Source organism: Podarcis melisellensis (assembly GCF_964234715.1).
Source record: "Podarcis melisellensis genome assembly, chromosome: 2".
NCBI classification, from domain to species: Eukaryota; Metazoa; Chordata; class Lepidosauria; order Squamata; family Lacertidae; genus Podarcis; species Podarcis melisellensis.
In genome coordinates this window covers 63,860,407-63,882,623 of record NC_138529.1, presented here as the reverse complement: position 1 = coordinate 63,882,623, position 22,217 = coordinate 63,860,407, and the positions used below count along the sequence as shown (strand labels likewise).

General features: G+C 43.9%; 1 protein-coding gene across 4 annotated transcripts in view; it reads right to left on the bottom strand.

Moving 5' to 3' along the window:
• LARP1 (La ribonucleoprotein 1, translational regulator) overlaps positions 1 to 19,585 on the bottom strand; it is a 68,521-nt gene extending 48,936 nt beyond the window's left edge. For 2 of the 4 annotated variants that reach the window (XM_081900997.1, XM_081900998.1), the window contains exon 1: positions 18,780 to 19,585. In XM_081900997.1, the coding sequence (XP_081757123.1) occupies positions 18,780 to 19,284 (505 nt within the window). In that variant the 5' untranslated portion in view covers positions 19,285 to 19,585. The remainder of the gene's footprint in view (positions 1 to 18,779) is intronic. The other 2 variants (XM_081900999.1, XM_081901000.1) reach the window with 1 other exon arrangement.
• Positions 19,586 to 22,217: the final 2,632 nt, after the last annotated feature.

The following is a 22,217-nucleotide window of genomic DNA, read 5'->3' as shown; positions in this document are numbered from 1 at the left end:
AAAAACTGCATCAGAGCAGTTTGTCAGTGAGGCAGCTTTAATGTTACCAAGATAACAAACATGAAATAAACTCTTAAATTTTGCAAAGACACACAAAAGAAATTCTCAGAACAAACTGCTGCTTGCTTTCTGGCTCATGCAAGCAGCTGCAAACTCAAAAGGGACAATTAAGCAAGGAGTTGTTGCCCAGCCAGCAATAATCCCAATCCTTACTCCTTCAAAGCCAAAGGATATCCAGAATACTCTCTAAGTACAGTGAGCAACATCCCTATAATGCATTCCCATGCCACAGGAAAAAAATATCCATACGATCATACCGATCATGTGGATCTTTTCCACCTGACCAGCTTTCTGCCACGAGAAAGATTAGCAAGCAGGTGAGCAAAATCCATGTGGTCAGCTTGCAATAGCACACTATGGCTGAACGGTAACTGGTTTTCAATATCGTGATATATCACCAGCTAAACGTCACAATATTATCAATATATCTGAAATAAAGAAGGAACCATGCAGAGCTGAACAGGACAATGTCCTAGCAACTGTTACTACTTAAGGGTCTAAAACTGATATTATCAATCACCTCCTGGTCACTTTCATCAACAGGCAAGCCAAAAGGCATCCAAATGAGACTTTTGGTTTTGGACTTGCCTACCAAATTGTAGTATTCAGGACAATCCAGAGTATGGTGATGAGTCATAGTGTATAAAAATAATCTGGGACTGCCAGATTGCCAGCAGCCCGGCGGGGGCAGAATCCACAATATCACTACCACAAGTCCTCGCAGGTTGCCTCCATTACTGCTGCTACTTTTTGCCGCTGCCACCGCATGGCCTTACTGGCCGCCACCTCCCATTGCTGTAAAGTCTTGCAGGGTGCAGTTAATGCCATCACTCCCTCACAGGCTGCCACCAGTACTGCTGTCATTTCCCATCACTGCTGTGAGGCCTTGTAGGTTGCTGCCGTTACTGTCACCACTTTTTGTCGCCACCACGAGGCCTTGCAGGCCGCTGCTACTGCCCCCACCTCCTGCCACCCCTGCAAGGCCTTGCAGGCCGCTGCTGCTACTGCTGTCACTCTCTATCGCTGCCACTGTTTGTGCCACCATCGCAAAGCCTCACAGGCTGTCACCACTTGTGTCACCAGCTCCTGTCGCCACCACAAGTACTCGCTGGCCACCATTGATTGTGCCACCAGCACAAGGCCTTGCAGGTTGTTGCCACTTCTGCCCATACGTATCACGGTCAGGGTGAGCTGTTTCTGCCACTGCTGCTTCTGCCTCCTAGCAGGCCTGGTGGCAGTCCCAGATTATTTGTATTCACTATGACATTGCGATGTTTAGCTGGTGAGCTATCGCAGTGTTGAAAACCAGATATCACCTAGTCTTTACAAATGTTGTGATTTGCAATATATTGCCAGCTCAAATAATATAAAATTATCACGATGTGAACAATTATATTGATATAGTGCCCAGCCCTAATGCACACTTTTATTCCAGAGATAATGGCTCCGACACGGGGGGGGGGGATTAGACTTTGCATTAAGGTTACACAAGTATTCCAAGTTGACCTTCAAGGATGTGTACAAATAAACCCACGGCTTTCTGTACATGGTGCACATGTGCTACACAACCAAGTTCTACACTCCTGAAGGCCACAGCTTTTATTCTGCAGAAAGCATGCAGGTATTTTAATATAAAAGTGAACATGTATGTGTATGCACACCGTACCTAGGATTTATTGAACAGACAGAAACCACTTTTGGAAAAGGATTAAGCAACATGTTCAGGGTGACAAAAACACAGTCTAAATGCATTTAAACTTCTGCTCTTGGTAATATGTGGCTACACAAGTAGCATTTGTGAAGGGTAATAAAACCTTTGAAAGCCTGCCTTAGGAAGTTCAAAAGAATATGGGCGAGGTTGACATACAGCCAGAGGTCCTTTGGCAACAGAGCACAGAGAGCCCAAGCTTATCAGCACCTTTAAGCAAACATCAACTTCAAATGTCAGCCCACAGAATATCCCTGTTGTGTTTTTTTTTCCCTTTCTTGAACAGAATATTCCAACCAGGACCTAGCACTTTTTAAATGACAGCCACCTATTTTAAAACATTATCTGCAAAGTAGTTCTGTTAGGGGAGTTCCTACACTTGAACACTGAAAAGTGTGACCTCAATCATCCAGTTAAGCCAGTCAGCACCAGAGGTCAATCTCCAGGAACTTTGATGACATCCCTTTTATAGTTACACTGATTTTGGAATCTGCTGCCAAAGCACCTGCTTCAGTTTACTTGAAGGGATGGCTGGTCCTGCCTAGGAAAAACGTGGAAGGTGATGGGAAAATACAGATGCTGGCAAACATAGCCAATATATTTTGTTTGTCTGTTTGTTTTTTAAAAAGTCAACAAAAGACACACAATAGTAACATTCAACAGGCCTCAAGTGACTGCTTGAAGGACACACCTTCACTAGCTGAGCCCCTGCGAGTATAAGATTACAAATTTACTATGCTGGTTACCAGCAACTAACACATTCCATCTAAACAAGATAGCACTTTCTTTGGGCTGCATCCACTATAACTGGAACAGAAGCAGATGGGAGATTGTTAAGAACTGCTCCTGCAAAAGCATATGTAAAAAAATCAAAATGAGCCCATTTCAGGAAAGCAAAGAACCTCCATCACTTTTGTTTTAGTTGCCTCAAATGCAGCAACCTGATTGCCTCAAGTTTCTTAAGAGGCTCGCAAAGCAAGACACTGTCAGGACAATGGAAAATGTGGGGGCTTTGGCTTTGCATCTCTCTTTACACCAAACTTTTCAACAGTGAGTCACATCACTGATCTCCATATTATTCAACCTCTGACACTAGGGAAATATGACTGCTATTGAAAGTCATTTTGTTAATTCAGGAACATAAAATGCATTATGCATACTTTGATTTACTATTGAATGGTCATGTCTGGTGTATTAAAAAATAGTTTACTCAGACAATAATTATAAACTGATTTCATTATTTCAAGTTTTTCTTACAGATGGAGCTAAAAGCCACTGAACTGTAAAGGAACCTAGCAACTCTTTGATTTTGCCATTTTATGAGAAGTAGGAAAAAACAATAAAAGCAGAAATCATGCACATTATAGAACAACAAGTTATTATTTATTCTGAAAATGATTATGTCCACCAGTGTTAAGCAGACATCAAGCACTCATTTCCACAAAAAGAGCAGAGAAAAGAAGATGAGGGGAGAAAAAAACTCAAAGAAAATCACATCCTTCAAGGGCAGCCCCATAAAGCATTATGTAGTGGTAGTCTAGACATAAGGTGCTATTTAGCTCCTAGCTTTCATATCTCAGTTTCTAACACTGCTCTCTGCCTTTTTTGATTCATTTGCAATAGCCTGGTACACAGTATTAGAAACTGGGATAGGAATGTTAGGAGCCATGTGGCTCCTGGGACCTGGGTTGTGGGCTCCAAAACGTCTAGGTGCCTTTTGAGGGGGAGGGTGGAAACCAAGCAGCCTTGCAGGAAAAAAATGAATCTACCGGGCGAATCAGATGGTCTGCAGGGTAGTGCGGCAGCAAAAGACACATCTCGCGCTACCCTGCCAAACATCTGATTCACCCAGCAGCACAGCAGCAGAAAAAAATACTTGTTTATTGCTGCCAAGTGAATCAGGCGGTATGCAGGATGGCATGGCTGCAAAAGATGCATCTTTTGCTGCTGCGCTGCCAGGCAAATCAGGAGTTTGGCGGCATAGCGTGGTAGCAAAAGACGTGTCTCTTTTGCTGCCACTGTGCCTGGCAGACCAGCTGACTGCAGCCAGGCAGGGGGAGATGCTAGGCACCAAGGATGGCATCCGGACATCTCCATCCAGTTGCAAAATGCCGGTTGGCAGTCACAAATTGTGACTGGTGCACAGTGAATTTCCAACACCGCTGGTGCAATATCAATTTTAAACATATACAGATCAAAAGATCCCTTCTTATTTTGTGTTAGGCAATACAGTGCATTAAGATTCAGTTTATAATCAAGTGATATGACATTCACGCATGCTGCAATTCAAGTATAGGCTTGTGCAATTTTGTTTTAAAACAGCAGTGCTTTTAGCTCATTTTAACACACACACACACACACACACACACACACAGAAGGTTGAGAGGTTAAGCTATGGTAGCTATTATGTCCAAACTTTGATTTGAGTAAATTTACCTGCAAGCAAACATTTAAAAACACAATGAAACAGTAAACCATAAAGATTCTACAGTTTTAACCTGACCCAACCTGCAACAAAAACCAAACTGCTGAACTTGGCTCTAGGATTTGAAAATAAATATGAAAAGATTTATTCCAACAATTACTAGTGCAATAAAACATATACACCAGTCTTGCATTTAACCACTCATCTGGATGCCACTGGCGACCAGAGAGAGAACGTGGAATCTTGTCTCCACACCCCATTGTGTAGTCTGGCAAAGGAGGAGCAGAGCAATCTGTCCATCTTTCACAAGTCCACTTGGCTTCCGCCGAGGCCACAAAGGAAGAGAAGCAGAAGCACAACACTCAAGATACGGAGGAATGGAGCAATCCACCAGCCAACTGTGCTTCTAAGCTGGACATACAGGAAGCAAAAGCCCCTTCTTGCACATCCAATTTGAAATCAAGCGGACAGGTAGCAATCCATGCCTCCTCCACCAACCTGCTGCATTTCCAGACCAGCCTGGGGAGAGGGGATTTTTTTTGGGAAATTCCCCATTTGAGGTAAAACAGACAAATAAAAAGAAAATGCAGGCTAGTAACTTTTAGAAATTTACTAAGGCTAACATATATACAGGTATATATTACAAAAATAAAAGGTCACAGCTGCTTTTTCTCTCAGCGACTTATCTGTACCTGGAGAGAACGGGACATTCCCTATCGTAGCCCCCACCCTCTTGATAACTGTGCAAATTGGATAAGTAGCAAAATCCTTGCCTGATCCACAAGACCAAGTGCCCCACTGTCAGTGTGGAGAAAGTAATAGGTGGATTAAGAATGAACAAGAGAAAAGTAATGCCCATTTATCAGTCCAGTGAAGCAGCTGGTGACCCAGCTCCTGTGCTCTGCCTTTTAATCACCAGTAAGCCTTAAGTGATACTGTTAGACACACAGAGCCCTGGGGAGGGAGATACAATGAGCCAGATATACTGCTTCACTGCCCTTCCGCCAGCAAATGAAAGAAACCTGTCACCTGTAGGCACTACAGGATATACGGAGGCCAACAGACTTGACACTCAGTTTAAGCTAAGCCTTTCAATGGCCATTCCAGTTAGAAAGAAGGCACTGCAATCAAACAAGGAAATATATTTTTCGTTTGCACACCTGTGACTAACTATAGGGAGAACTTTCAATATTGTACAAATCAGTTATCTGTAAAGAAGAGGCGACATTTTTGTAGTGCAGCAGTCCTATTGAATTTTCTCATTTTGTAGCCATGCGTCACATAAAAGTACCACTGGGAGGACAAACTGGGACAAGATAGATTATGCTAAGGACAGCCTACAGCACCTGAGCACCCTCCAGTTTTGATGCTGGTCACACATGGAGTGTTTGCAGTACTTTATTGTCCCAATAATGGTTCTGCCAGATGTTTTCCCCTCATATAACAAATATTGAAAAAGAATTCCATGTCATCAATGACTGGGCCAGATGTTTTCCCCTGTCAACCTAACTTACTACTTCACAACAACTATTTTGCTAAAAACAGCGTTAAAACTTATTCCAGTCAGTATCATTTTTAATCACATGCTTTTTTAATGCTTCTTCCAAAAGTATTGAAAAATGTAGAACTTCTCTCCAAAACATACAAAGATACTTCTCAGGAGTTCTACCTACTACTAGAATGGCTGAATTATTAATATTCTCCAATATTACTGTGACCACAAAAGATAACTTCTGAATGGTAATTTAGAGCAACCTTTTAATTTGGTCATGTGCAGCAAGTAAGTGACCTCCAGCCCCCATACTCCTCTCACTCCCCACCAAAGAAATATGGGAGGGAGGAGTACATACACACAAACCACAGATCTTGAGATAAAACAGAGGAACATTCCAACTGCCTCTGTATCTAACTGCACTCATACTCTCTCTCCTGGCAGGCACAAAGGGAAACAGTACCCACTGTGCTCATGGGTATGACTTTTTTTATCCCATCCCAGCTGGCCTTGACTATTGCAGGTGCCAGCTTCCAACAGGCTAAGTGGGAACAGGGTAAGCAATCACACCTGCAATACTGCAAGAGTATTTTAATTGCTTCCTTAAGAGGCTTGTTTTTGTGCTGTTTTCCTACTGGTATCACAGTCATTGGGTAAATTAGGTGCCAAGATTATTGCTTCCTCGAGAAATTAAAAAAATAAGGGAATCTTATAGCTGAGCTGCTATAATATTCAAACTTTAAAAAAAGATGCTTAAGTGTATTTTAGAGCACAGTATATAGAACTCTTTTATACAGGAAACAGTTTGATAACAATACAGTGGTACCTTGGGTTACAGACGCTTTGGGTTACAGACGCTTCAGGTTACAGACTCCGCTAACCCAGAAATAGTACCTCGGGTTAAGACCTTTGCTTCAGGATGAGAACAGAAATTGTGCGGTAGCAGTGAAGCGGCAGCAGGAGGTCCCATTAGCTAAAGTGGTACCTCAGGTTAAGAACAGTTTCAGGTTAAAAACGGACCTCCAGAATGAATTAAGTTCTTAACCCGAGGTACCACTGTAGTCATTTCAAGTCATGATATTTGCAAACAAAGCCCTGCTTAATATAATTATCTTCTATAGAAGTGTAAGATGCACAGATTTGACAGAAATCTCTTTGTAATTGCAGAATCACTATAAAGAATATAATACAAACCTGGCAGCATGTACATTCTGACAAATGTGCTGGTACCACAAAAAGAGGCAAAAGTTAAACTATGGTACACAAAAGCTTGGATTTCAAATAACTTCATTGGGCAGATTCTTCATTTCTGCTGAGTTCATTGTGAGTGAACAATCAATCAAAAGAAGCAGTTTTCCATGGCCAATTACAGCTCAGTGGCAGAACATCTGCCATCCATGCAGAAGGTCCCAGGATTAGTCCCTATTAACTTTGGCTAGGGGGCTGGGGAAAACTCCCTCTATAAAACCCTGGAGAGCCACTGCCAAATTAAGGTAGATGGACCAGTGATCTGACTCTGTAAGGCAGCTTCCTATGTTTCCAATTTTTGTCAGACCACCATAAATTCTAGACAAATAGTATTCAATAAGCAGTAAGACACCACTGCTGTATTTTTCCAAGTGAAAAAAATGGTTATGGTGCCACCATTAAACTACAGTAGTAGCACCACAGCAACATTTGACAGTTTAGGGCAGTGTATTATCAGTTACAATAACCAGGTCAGAGGAGTTATAAAAGTTCCACATCTTGTCTCAACATGGAACTAATGGGAGAAGCTGTCTAGAGACTGAGTAAGCTGCCACCAGTATGCAGACATCCAACTCTATTTTCCCCTATTTCAGCCAGATATGGTGGTGTTAATGATTGCTTGAAATCACTAATGCACTTGATAAGGGTGCATGGACTCAATCTTTACAAGATGGATAGTTATCATGAGTGAGCCTTGGGGGAGGGGAATGTGACTTTGCTATGCTAGAAGGACTTTGAGTTTTCAAAGTGATAGTGGGGGATTTGATTATGGTCCAACACTAACCAACCTGACTTAGCATCTCTACAGCCCCAGGACCTCCTTCACACTTCGGTATACCCTACAAAGCTAGTACAGCCTACACAGTCTAAAAGGTTTTAAATCCACCCAATCAATGACATTTTCTTCCTTCACAGATTTAGGACTGCAAGAACTGACAGCTTTGCTCTCTGAATAATGAGAATGTCCATGCTACCATACCAGCTGAGCAATGTCCAGACACTTTATCACAAGCATGACATACTGTAGATGCTTAGAAAGTCCCACAGATACATTTGTTGAACGCATACAAAGTATCAGTCCTATAATGCTACAAGAACTCACTCTAGCATACGTTCTTAACATCCTGCAGAGAGCAGACTAAGTTGTCATATGCCATATGTCAGGCATAGGCAAACTCAGCCCTCCAGATGTTTTGGGACTACAACTCCCATCATCCCTAGCTAACAGGACCAGTGGTCAGAGATGATGGGAATTGTAGTCTCAAAACATCTGGAGGGCCGAGTTTGCCTATGCCTGCCATATGTACTGGGCACTCCAATGGATTTCCACAGGAAGCAGCCATTCTGCTAAACACCTTCTCACACAGACTGCACCACAAATATTAGTAAGACTGGTGCTATTTTGCAGCAAGATGTCGGCCCTTGTTCCTCTTCAGAAGTTGTGACATTCATAGACAAGGAAGTCCCACACCTAGCAAAAGATTATCTTGCTCTTTCACCAGCAACTATTTCCAAAGAGACAAACCTTCACCTGTGACAGAAACTGCAAGTGAAGCTCTGCTATGCCATTTAATGTGGACTTGTTCTTAAAAGGAGAATGACAGGTTTTAGCCTTACTAGACTGCCTTATGACACTGAATGAACAAAATGCGGGCCCATTCTTTACCTAGACTATCTCATTAACCCTTCCTTACAGCTCTGCAAGTCCATCCAGTAAATTCATAACTGAGGAAATTTGGGGGGACATTCTTGGCTCTTACTACACACTAATATGGGATTCTGTGCACAAATTCAAGGAAAGAGAGAGAGCAGCCTCTATGAAGAGTAAAAGTCAAAGGTGGGGGTTTTTTTGCACACAACTCTTTCTATCCTCCTAAGCAAGCAAGAGGCATTATCATAGATAAAAACGGCTAAAGCACTCAAGGTGAAAGGTGGGGCCTTGAGAGAACCCTGCATTTCAAATACCAAAAGTTCCTCCACCCCTGCCTTATACACCATGTGCCCATGGGGCCCTTACAGAGCTAATGAGGAACTTGAAATGCTCAGGGTCGGTGTCAGAAATTAGCCAGGTGCATTTTGCAACTGGCACAGGTCCAACTTTGATCACGTGGAGATCTCTGGGTGCAAGGTTGCTGACTGACATCTCCATCTGTCTGGCCCCTCCAGTTTTTTCAAGCAAGTAAGCAGAAGAGCTTATTTATTGCATTTACCGTATAGGCCACCTCTTCCTCCAAGGAGTACATGGTTCACCCCCATGAGGTAGGTTAAGAGGCTGTGACTGGCCCAAGGTCACCAGTGCACTTCATGACTGAGTGGGGATTTGAACTCTGATCTCCCATGTCTTTGACACTCTAACCACTACATTACACTGGCTTCCTAGGGTACTTTTGCTATGGGGCTGCTATATAAATTAAGTAGGTAAAGAAATATAGGATAAGCAAAATGTCAGTTAGAAAAGGATCTGAAATATTTTCCTTCAAGGTTGAATCCGCTTTAGGCTGGATTGTTTTATTTGATGTTTTAATGTGTTGTAACCCACTTTGATATTTGTTCTTTAAAATACAAAGCGGTACAAAAATGAATTAATAATAATAAACTTGAATGCAAAAAAGGCACCTAGACATTCTATTGTGGCAACCATAATGCAAGTTTAAGGTGCCATTTGAGAATTAGCTTATATATTTGAGTCTCTAACACTGAGTATGAGAGCCATTTGTTTTAGGTACAAGCCACATATAAAGTAAGCAACGTTTATTCAGAGAACTTTATATGCAAGTGAACTAACTAACAAAACTAAAGTCTGAAGTAACTTGATTAAATATGAGTGCTTCACTGACACTACTGAATACACAGAAAATAAGTAAGACAAAAATGCCTGCTATGGCTACAAGATTAATGACTCTTGCCCATTTAGAGTGCCAACAGTATTTCAAAAAGCAAAGTGTAAGAAAGGTCAACTGCAGCTCAACTTCCAGGATGTTGCTCAAAACAATTAGTATAAACTGTTAACAGTTTAACACTGAATATCTATGCAACTGCACCCTCTTTACCATTATTGTCTTCCAATCACTCTTCTATACTATCAAATTCTCACCAAAGATACTGCCCATATAGCTTAAAAACACCAGCTAGCCCTATGGATGCAAGAACAAGCCTCTTGGATTTTAAGACATGCAGTTCTAACAACCACCCACACAAGATCACCCTATTAAAACAGACTGCACACACTAGATTGGACAACTGGCAGCTGCTTTGGGAAACCATCCTTCTTTGTTGAAAATATTTTAAATGTAGCCAATTGCCATGTAAACTCACCAGCATATGTGGAGTCCCACACAAAGGGAACTATGACTGACACAACTAAATCCCCCAAATGATTCAAAGTTGAGTTCCCTCTTCCTGGTGAAAAATCCTATGCCTCCCTCCATGCACTTCAAAATACAGTATATTCCTATGCAAATAAACCAGTAATTCCACAGTGCTAAGCTAATCAATTCATTCAACAGTGAAATTCACAGCTCCCAGGTCCTATCAGCTATTGTCTCTGCTCAGACCAGAGAAACTGCTGGTTAAACAACTGCACTGCAGGGCCACAATATGAAGTCGTTTTTCACTATTAATCCCTTCACTACTCAATAAAATGGGGGTCTCTATCATTTGCATGAAGCCAGTCACCAGGATTTCAGTTATTTCTCTGTTTTTAAAAGGTACATTATACCAGGATTCCTAAGCCAGTGATTTAATTATTGAATTATTTATGTACCTTCAAATACAAAACTGAGGAAGCCACAGCAAGCCAGAAAAATCAAAATTATGACCAAATTAACAAGCAAGCTTCCCTTAACTATAATGTATAATATGCATCACAGTACACAACACAACTGGCCTACTCTCCCCATCATAAGACTTATCTATAAAACAAAGAAAACCATACAAGTAGCCCAAGAGACCAGAAGGAGCAATCATGTGCCAAGACAAAATACAGTGGTACCTTCGGTTATGAACGGGATCCGTTCCAGAGGCCTGGCTGTATCCCAAAAATTCTGTAACCGGAGGACCGCTTCTGTGCACGTGCATGGCGCCACAGAGCACTTCTGCGCATGTGAGAGCGGCAAACCCACTTCTGGGTTTGAAACGGCCGTAACCCAAAGATTCCGTAACCTGGAGGTTACGCAACACGAGGTACAACTGTATTGACTAGGAGCATTCAGAGTAAGGAGATGTGTTGAAGTCAATTCTGCAAGGTCTCAGTCAGGTCTTCTACAAACTCACTATAAAATTTATATGATTCCTATGTCACTTTTAGTCGGCAAGACACATAAAATCATCTTCACCTCACATGCTTCCTCAAAATGTTACACCTTAATATTGTTGTCCTGCTGACTAGAACTGAGGCAGAGATATTTATTAGCATGTACACAAATCCAACTTGCATAGTACATGCTACGGCTTCATGAGTCACCAACTCCACTAATCCTGCCAAAGGCAATCAGAAAACACAGGGGTGAGTGGGAATGTAAAATCCAATTTACTGGCCCATCCTGCTCCTTCAAAGATATGGTGAAGTGAAAAGCTGATCCACAGCAATTGAAATTTCAACTTAAGTGTTTTTAAGTAAACACCTATGGGAGATATCCAACTAATGTATCCCATCAGTGCAAGGATTCCATCAGTGCTATGGAACTTCTCTCCTCCCCCTGCATGATCCCTAAATCTGTTCTAGGGGTTCTCCTAACCGTTAAAGGAAATTTGAGGAGGTTGTGGGAAGAGGAGGGGGAATTTCCATTGTGCAAATGTAAATGCATGTGCTGACAGGATGTGTTAGTTGGATACACCCTATTTCAGCGAACACACTACATCAACAAAATGGGAAACCTTGGCCTATCTTACAGGTGTTACAAGAATTACTAAAAAGGGGCATATGATACACTTTTATTTAGCAACAAGTGACATATAACTATTAATAAAATTCTCAACTTAAAATGCGAGAGACTGAATCTTGAGTCTCATACAGGTGCAGGTAATGAAGAATTCCTATTCTTACAGAAGACAATTACTGTCTTTATGTCACTTTCGCCTAGTGGAAAAAGTGCTTTAAAGAAAAATGCATCTTACACCATCTAATGTCAAAAATCTGTCAATTCTTACCATGTAAAAATCACCAACAGAACATGTGATTATCAGTTTGTTTACATTCAAAGTAATTTACGTTTGAGACTTGAAGAGGGCTTGCAGAAGTCACAATCCACCCTGATTATCATTAAGATTCAATGTAAAAATGTTTTCTAAACTGGGAACATCCTTCATTTCCCTCCTTTTAAAATAACATTAAGCACCCTTGCATACTGTTCTTGGGAAATATATTCATAAAGTTAAAGGGACCCCTGACCATTAGGTCCAGTCGTGACCGACTCTGGGGTTGCGGTGCTCATCTCGCTTTATTGGCCGAGGGTGCCGGCGTACAGCTTCTGGGTCATGTGGCCAGCATGACTAAGCCGTTTCTGGCGAACTAGAGCAGCACACGGAAACGCCGTTTACCTTCATGCTGGAGCGGTACCTATTTATCTACTTGCACTTTGACATGCTTTCGAACTGCTAGGTTGGCAGGAGCAGGGACCGAGTAATGGGAGCTCACCCCGTCGCGGGGATCCGAACCACCAACCTTCTGATCAGCAAGTCCTAGGCTCTGTGGTTTAACCCACAGCGCCACCCGCATCCCAAATATATTCATACATTAATCTTAAAATGACCATAAGACTAAAACCTTAAACATAGCTACTTTGGGAGGAAATCACACAGAAATGAATGTACTCACTTCGAAACAAACATATTTAGGCTTGGGATGCAAGTGCCCAGACAGTTCCAGTTAAAACAAACCAAAGAACAGGGTAGAAAACTTGAATGAGAGGCAACTAGAGCCTTTACAGTTGGAAATCCTAGAGATTTAGGATTATTCTAGGGAGGACCAGACAATGTGATGTGAATCAGTTTTCACTCAAACATTACATTCCACAGCTTCTCTTGAACAAACAGTGCACAGAGCAAAGGTCTAGAATAAAACTGAAGGGCATAGTGAAGGGAATAAATGACCTTTGATGCACTTCAAAAGGAGAAATTCCACCCAAATGACTTCTGTCAAACATTAAGAAGAAAAACCATTCCTGAGTAGTAGATCATAATTAAACCAACTTTTTAAATAACTATCCTTTAATTTTGGAGTAAGCTGCATGTACATTTGGTGATGAATTCCAACACTGCAATTCTGCCCTTACTCTAAAACCATCTTTCCCTACCTGGTGCCCTCTAGTTCAGGCTCCCTTAACCTCGGCCCTCCAGATATTTTTTGGCCTACAACTCCCATGATCCCTAGCTAGCAGGACCAGTGGTCAGGGATGATGGGAATTGTAGTCTCAAAACATCTGGAGGGCCGAGGTTGAGGAAGCCTACTCTAGATGTTTTAAGATCACAATTTCCCTCAGCCCCAGCCAGCATGGCCAATAGTCAGGGATGATGGATGTTGCAGCCCTACAATTTCTGGAGAGTTAATCAAAGCCAACAATACTGCAGTATGTCACAGAAAGGGGCAAAACATGCTGCTGATACGTTATCTAGTCCCACCCACAATGCTGTGACATGTTGCAGAAAAAAGGTTGGAACCATGCTGCTGTCAGCTCTCTCACAACTAGCAAAATTAGTTTCATGGTTGAACTGAAGTGAAGTAAGTGCGCTTCAACTCTCACTTTTCTGCAGCAGTCAGCTGAGTCACATGTTATTTTAATAACCTTTTCAAACAGAAAACAATTAGGATGGAAACTTTTAAGATTAGGGTGAATAAAGGTGTGTCCCTGTGGAGGAACACCTTATCCTACAAAATCATGCAAAAAGGGGTGGAGAATAGGACACTTGGCTACCTTCTCAAGTATAGTTCATATATTAATTTATAAGACCACAAGACACAAAAATGTGTTTGTTCAACTCATGGAAAACCATAAGGTGATTTTAAATTTTTTGGCTAATTGACTGAGCAACTGTGACATATCAGATTCATACACCAGGCAACCTCAGAGGCAATACAATAGCTCTTTTCAGAAATATAGAATCCAAAATTGTGCGGTTTCTTTTATATATCAGTTGCAATAGTAGTAAAGTGCATATAAACCTCCTCTGCACGGTCTACTGTTTTCCAGACTAGAAGATCCAAATATTCTGTTTATTATTTATTTAGTCCTCCAGTTTATAGGCCAGCTTTCATCACATCAACATGATCCAAGGGTGATTTCCAACAAAGCAAAAAATCTAACCATGATTTAAAAACAGCCCAATAATAAAATAATTAATTGAGAAACAGCATGAGAATTAAACCAGAGAGTACTTACTGATTTACTGCAAATGCCTGGGAAAAGCAGGTTATTTCTACAAGTCAGCGGAAACTACCAGAGTTTCTGCTGTCTGAGCTTCAGTGAGAAAGACATCCCAGATTTGGGGAACAACAACACAGAAGACCATCTCGCACATCACCATATTGGGATGGAACAGCAATTAAAGCATTACTTATCTGTGTTAAGTGAACCTGCAACTATCTCAGAAGTCAAACAATGATTTATCACACTATCCTATTCCAGTGATCACTCTCTACATTCTGATCATTAGCATGTTTGTGAACAAGCTCTGTTCACTGACTACTGAATAACCATGCATTAGCCTGACACTTTAATCTGCTGTAACTTAATCTGTAGCGGCCATCCAAATGTAGAACTATGAAAGTCCCAGAGATTATAGACACACACATTTCCAGGACTTGTTGGGGGAAACCACAATACTCAATCGCTTTCTGAATTTATGTTACTTTTGTATTACCATAAAACAAAGCATGGATGTACAAAAAGCAATGGCTGGTTCACACATAATGCCAAACAATGATTTGGTATTCCATGCATGAGCCTTGTGCTAGCACACTTCCCCTCCCCCTATACGTGCTAAGTCAATGTGACTTTCTTTTTATCACAAACCATTATTTTTAATTATGTGGGAGCTGGAAAATTATGCTTTGCACTTGTCTTAAAACCAGGATTACAAGTCTGCTTTGAGGTTTGCAACCTGGATTCAAGTCAAGCAAAATTCTTGTGGAACCAAACCAGGAGTTGGTGTTATGGCTACACTGAAACATAGCCTCCGGCATGGTCCACAGGGGCATGATGCAGCAACTTTGCGACTAAGTCAGTGCCAAAACCAGAAGCTGCTGAAAATTATACAGTACATATATATTTATACACTAGCAGTTTGATACAAGTTATAGACTTATTTGCAAGTAGCATTTTCCCCCCAAATCAGTTGTGGGCAAATTTCCCCAATATAGAAAAACAGCTGCCACATCACCTTTGCCAATATTAAGCTTTAGAAATCATTACTACAACGCACAAAGCTTTTTCTTAGCACAGAAACTTCAGGATGCTTACACATATATTTTCAAGCAGAAAGTAAACTCCCATATTAAGTTTTTAAATTTGTGCAACATGCTGTAAAAGAAAGCCACCTTAAACCAAAGCCTACCACATAGTTCTCAATCACTGCATGGTTCAATCTGGTATTCTCCAACTACATCATGTTTATGTTGCAAATTATATATAAAATAACAAGCAGCAGAAAAAACAGTGCTACGAGAGCGGAATAATTTGCCAAAGCTAGTATTGTACAAATTATGGCCACTGCTGCCAAGAAGCAGAAATCTTTGCAGCATTTGCTTTACCAGGGGGCTTTTTAGACAGCCCTACAAAAGGTGGATTACTGAAACACTATGGGTATGATCCATTTGCACCATGAATTGGCACTTGTGAACAAGTCAATTGGGTGGGGGGAGATTTGCAAGTACTTCTAATATCCCTGTCCAGTCCTCCCTCTCCATGCATTGCAAGTTAGCTGTGCGTGCATCAGGTGATGATAGAATATCAGTATGGGGATATGTGAGGTGGCTGTCCTGTCATACCACCTACCTGTGTGCACACACAGGTAAGAGGAGAAGGGCATAAGAGAACAAAACTGTTAATCACTACTGGAATCTTCCGTTTGTAGGTAAAGTGCCCACCACATAAGTGCATTGTGCCCTATACATGTTTCTTTCACAAAAGTGACATTTCTTATTTAGGGACAAAGTCTATTTGTACTATTGTACTATTATGGGCTTCCTCATAATGTTTTACATATGTTCACCTACATAAAAGGTTCATTAAAAACAAAAACATTTAAATAATGAATTTCAGTTATGGTATCTTACCAGCAAAAGTAAAGCAAAAAAGTTAATTTACCCAACTAGTTTTAACACATGAAGTATCCCAAGTGTTCCAAGTACACTCAATATTATACAAAGCATGCTAGAAACTCTCTACGTAATGGAACTTTAACCTCTGGAAGACTCGTTCATAAATATGTCCCAACAAGCCAGTATTATCATACTTCTAAGCTGACACAGTTGAACCAACTGGACAGTATTATTAAATCTATTCTAATGATCTTGCATTTGTGATAATAAGCACTACCACTCCCTGATTTTGAAGGGAGAAAAATAGCATTTGAGCCAGGCGCTGCACAGCAGTGCGTCTTACAGGAGTCAGTAAAACTTGATGATTCATCATATAATATAGTACAAGCATTCATGAGCAATCTAGTATTACGTTTGGCAATAATATAAACAATTTTGAAGACTTGGACTCAATTGAGCTAGTAGTTTAAAACTGCTCCTTTTGTTGTTGTTTCCTCAAAAAGCAGTTCAGATTTCACCTCCATAAGCTAAACATGAGCTTAGCTATCTCTCCTGTAATAAGTTATGCCTGCCCTCCCTGCATATCATGCAGGAACATATGGAAGGGGCATATAAGAAACAGCTTTCTGGTAGTGGTCTGATTATGCAATACTCTCTTGAATTTCTCCAAGGCCATCTATATATGTTAAAAGGTGGAGAAAGTTGCTGTAACATTCCAAGCGACCGCCTCAGTGTAACAGGCAAGTCTCCAGCCTCTCTATTCCACTCTTCCCCCAGTTTCAAAGCTAGAAATAGAGGGCTAGAGCATGTCATCTGAATTCCAACTATGAACACACTGAGAACCCAGGCCGAAGGTTTAAATGTCACAGTACTGGCCCAGTTCAAACCCCGAAGGGTGAAAAGGCCCAGCAGCTTTAACGTACAAAGGATATAAGCCCACGTGGACTTTTAGAAGACCTTTGTCCCACATCCACTACCCTATGGATCCTCCAGTAGCACTGTAACACGTGTCCGCGAGTGTTTCGGGGTTACTGAAAGGGGGGAGGCGGTACTGCAGAGGACGGGGCCGCACACGGGAAACCCAGCTTCCATGTGCGAGGCCTAGCTCATCTTTTCCTGCTCTCACCCGCTTGACGGGGTGGGGGGGGGGGGAGAGAGCGGGTTTCACTGTCACCCTCGGAAAAATACGCGCTGAGGCCCTGAAAGGGGGTGGGGGTGTTTCTTCGGAGCCGCCTGTCAAAAGAAAGGCGAGCGGCGGCCCAGCGGCGGGGAGTGAGAGGAAGAGAGGTCCAAACGGGAAGGCCCCACGGCGAGCTCAGGAGAAATCACATGCTCTCCGCGACAGAAAAACCACGTTGCCTTTGCTGCAGCGGAATGCTGGGAAAGGGAGGAAGCGCCGAGCACGGCGGCGCACAGAGTCACACACACCCACGCCCGGCCATTGGGCGGCGGGGCGCTGAGCGACGGGAGCTTTCAAACCGTCGCCAGAGGCACGTTTGCACCGGGGCCTAGAGCGGCGCGGCGAGGAACCTTCGGAAACGCACCGCCTCACAGCGCGGCCGCCGCCGGGCCGCGTCCAGCCTTCGGGGCCTTCCCTTCCCTATGCCTATTTGCATACAACATGCTCTCCTCAGGGGTCTTTCTCCAAAGGGGCCCCCAGCTGTCCGCCCCCCCCCCGTGTATAAGACAAATAAACGTTCGACAGTTTTAAACAACAACAGCCAACCTGCATTTTTAAATCCTCTCCGGCTACTTTGAAAGGTCACAGTCACACTCAACACACCCCAAATATGCCGGGCTTCCCTGCCGACTTTCGGTCGGGGTTACGTCTAAGCCTCACGAGCTCCTCTCCCCCTCAGCCAACCAACCACCACGCCATTTAAAAAGCGAGGCTATTCGGGGAAAGGAAGCGGCGTGTGTTGGGGGGGGGGAGGGGAGATCGCTCATGAAACATTCAGGATCCGATCAGTGCTGCAACGGCGGCGGTGCCTTCCGTGCCCGCTCGCCGCGGGGTTTTAAGTCTTAAAAGATTTATTCACTTCAGTTCCCACAGGAGAAGCCCGATTCCCTCAGCACGCACGCGGGAAATGGGGAGGCACGCGGGGGTGGCACCCTTCCTCCCGCTCCCCCCTTCTTTTCTTTCCCTTCAATAAAGGTAGTTCCACCCATGCCCAGCGCGGGCGTGTTTCCCAGCGAGCAAGGCCTTGGACGTCTCACGCTCGATTTCGAAAGCCCCGTCCCACCATGCTTGCATCCACCCTCCATTTGCCTGCCATCGATCCCGCGCTCGCTCTCCCCCCCCCCCCCCATTAATTTTTCTTATAACGAAGCTGATCAAGGAGCGGAGGGCGAGGTGAGGTACAAGCAGGGTGGATGCAGATGGACAAAGACGGGGTGGAGTTCCACCGTGGGGGGGGGGGAGGCGGGTGTGTGTGTGGATTAGAGAAAATGTCACCATATTGCGGAGGGAAGATCGCCCTCCGCCAGTGGCCGCGACGCTCTTCCTTCGCCGATTGCCCCAAACGAGACCACCATCACCGAAAGCACCGCCCCCCTCCCTCCCTCGCCCGGGTCCCCCGCTGCTACCCACCTGGGGGCGACTGTCCGTTGAGGGTGACCAGCGCCACCGGGGCGTTCTTAGTCCAAGGGTTCACCTTGGGCGGGGGGGCCTCGATGAATTCCTTGCGCCCAACGCCTCCCGGCTCGCCGCCCTCCTCGCCGCCGCTGCTGCTGCTACCGGCCTCGCTGGGCAGCCGCGTCGAGTCGGTGCCGCCGCCGCCGCCGCCGCTCCTCTGGTGCAGCAGGTTCTCCTTCTCCTGGTTGTTACTGTCCTCCTTCTGCTGCTTGATGCTGGGGGGCTTGAGCAGCGCCCCGTTTCGGCGCAGATGCTGCTCCCCCACGTTGCCGCCGCCGCCGCCGCCTTCCTTGCTGCAGCTGTCGGGGCCGCCCCCCTTGCCCTCGTCGGCGTTGGCCTTCTCTCCTTGGTGCAGGAGGTGCTGCTCCCCTTTCTCCTGAGGCTTCTTCATCACCAGCCCGTGCTCCTCGGAAGGCAGCAGGGGGTTCGCGGGCAGGAGAGCCTCCACCTGGGTAGCCATCTGCGCCCCCGCGGAGCCGCCTCGTGCCCCCGGCTCCAGGCTCTCCCCGGACAACACGCGCCCGCCCCAAACTTTGCCGACTTCCCCCTCCCACCCCCGAAAACCGCCTCGCCTCGCCCGGAGCTCTCCTGCCTCCCCTCTTTCTCTCTCTTTCTGCGCCCCCCAACCCCTTCCTCAGTCAGATGCGCACCCCGGAGCCACGGGGTGGGGGCTCGAGCCGCCGGCTTCCTCCCCCCACCCTTGAAACCCAACCCCGGCGTGCCCCCTCCCCGTCTCCTCTAATGCCGCCGCAGCAATATGGAGAAGCAAGGAGACCACGCGACTGGCCGGGCGGGAGCGCGCGCCCTTCAGCCAGCTCCGCCTTAGAGAGGCCCCCAGGAGCGCGCACGCTGGTCTCGGTCGCGAGCGCGCCTAGGAAGTTGGGGAAGGCGAGCGAGCGGGCAGGTAGCCCGAGCTCAGGGCGGTGGGTGCGCCGGGGACGGGACGCGCGCGTGCCTGATGCAACTCGGCGAGAAAGAGGAGACGCTCCTTAAAGGGACCGAAGCAGGCGCGGTTGCCGACTTGGGGCCTCTCCGCGCAGGCGCCGCCACCCTGCTTCCCGGCTCCGGCTAGCCCTGGGGAGGCGCAACACGGCCTGCTCGACTCCAGCGAAGCTATAGCTAGCTAGTCCCAGCTGTTTGCTTTTGGGAGTAACCAAATAACGTAAATAACGTAGCCTGCCGAATGGCCGGATCCTTTTGGGAGTAGATCCCGCGTGTGCATAGGATTGCATTTCTTTCTCTTCTCGGTAGCAGCCTTCAGAGCCATTTAAGGCTCTGAGCAGGTAGCCGTCAGCCACAGAGAGGAATCTACTGGCTCCCACTTTCCTCTATCATCCTAATTAGCACCTTCCCCTCTTCTGTACATTCTAACTTCGTCTAGTTTTGCCTCTTCCAATTGCAAAACTAGCTGGATCTATCAACCTCTGCTGGGAACTGTAGTTCTGTGACAGGCAAACTGCAATGTGCAGGATTCTTCAGGGGAAGTCATGTGTTTTAATTGTTTGGTTTGTACACAGCCTGACATTCTTCATGGATGAATGGGGATTTGAGCCTGAGTCTCCCCAGTCCTAGTCTAACACTAAATCATAATTCTAACTGGCCCTACTGGATCTTTGTCCATCAATGGAACTTAGGAAGATAACCTACTAGAGGTGGTGGAGGGGGAGAGAGATCCTCAGAATCTGATTTCCAGGATTACACCTATCCCATGAATGCCATGAACAATCTTTTAGTGAAAATCTGGAAGGAAAGTGATAAAGAGAAGGTGCAATACTAAAAATTTACAATGCAATTTTGCCTCAGTGAATTTCTGGCCTCCATTTCACAACTGTTTTAATTCTGACAAACTATTATTAGGTACGTAGAAGCATATAACAATGCCGGAACCACATTACTAGTTTGCTAAATGTATCTGCGCTATATTTGACAGAAATATTTTTGTTCTTTTTTATAAAGGAGTAACATAATGTGAAATTTCTGCATCACTCTGCAGTGGTACCACAAAGACATGGATTTACCGCATCAGTAAGAACTAGGTGTAAATTAAACAGTTTAGTTAAGCCAGTTGACCACGAGACCTTTAATCCCAGTCTACAACATAGCTCCTACTTTTCACTTTTTATCCATGTTTGTTTTTCTTTCTGCTTTAACGGCCAACTTGATAGATTATGACTTTCCCATTGAATATCAATATGCTAGTCTTACCAGTCAGTTCCCTAAATAAAGGAGGCAATATGGATTCAACACACAATATTGCATTATGTCTCAGTGTAAAGGTGAATGCAGTTTTCAGTAACTGCTTGGACCAAACCACCTTATAACCTTAATGAAAACTCTGGGATGTGTAATGAAGGAGGAGCATTAAACAGCAATTTTTGACAAGCAACACCTACATTCTGATACCTATAGAAACAGCTCATATTTCGAAATCTGATTCGGATAAAAATTAGACTGTGAAGACATCCATCAGAAGAGAACTACAAAACTATGAAAAATGCCTGCAGCATTTACAAATTATTCTAGCTTCTTTCTGGCACTTCATTTATAGTTACCTGTCATGTACACACCATCTCTAGTCTGGTAACAAGAATAATCTGTCAGTTGCAGTAATTAGGCCCCATAGAAACCCAGCTTTGGGAAGAAAAGGATGTCATCAAATGACTATTTCCTGATGTGGAGTAACTGAGAAGCATCACACAAACTTGCTTGACATGTGCTACCAGCAACAATAGTAAATGAAACATTTGTATACTGTGGGTCAGTATTTACACAACTCTGAAAACAAGGTTGCTGACAAATAGCTACATATTAAAACTTTAACATTCAGAGAGGTGTAAAACAAGAGATGCATATGTTACAGATTGCCTTTCCACAAGCTCAAAGTGGTTTTCAATGAATAAATTGACACTTAAAATAGCATTTAAAACTGCAAAATAAAATAACAAAGCATTCAAGATTTATGTAAGACAACAAAAGAAACCAGACTCCACTGGCTTCCAACTGAATTGGCTGAAATCACACCCTTATCAGACAGTTAAAAAGTCATTGGGAATCAGCACATCTTCCTAAAATCAGCTACATACAACTTTGTAATCTGGGATTGAAATAATTCCACAGCATCAAAACCACCATTGTGGAGCCCTGCTCCCAGCAGCCAAAGGTCTCACTTATTAATGGAAATCAAACCCTCATTTGATCTACTCATTTGGGGTGGAATTGACACAGGAGAGGTGGTCTCTCAAGGTGTATGAGTCCCAGACCCTGAAGGGCTTTAAAGGTTTAAACCAGAAGCAAACTGGCAGCAAGTGTAGATGATATAGGAGAAATATGTTCAAAGCTCCCCAAATTTGTACTGATTTGGCTGAAAACACACTAGCAGCCAATGCAGATAAT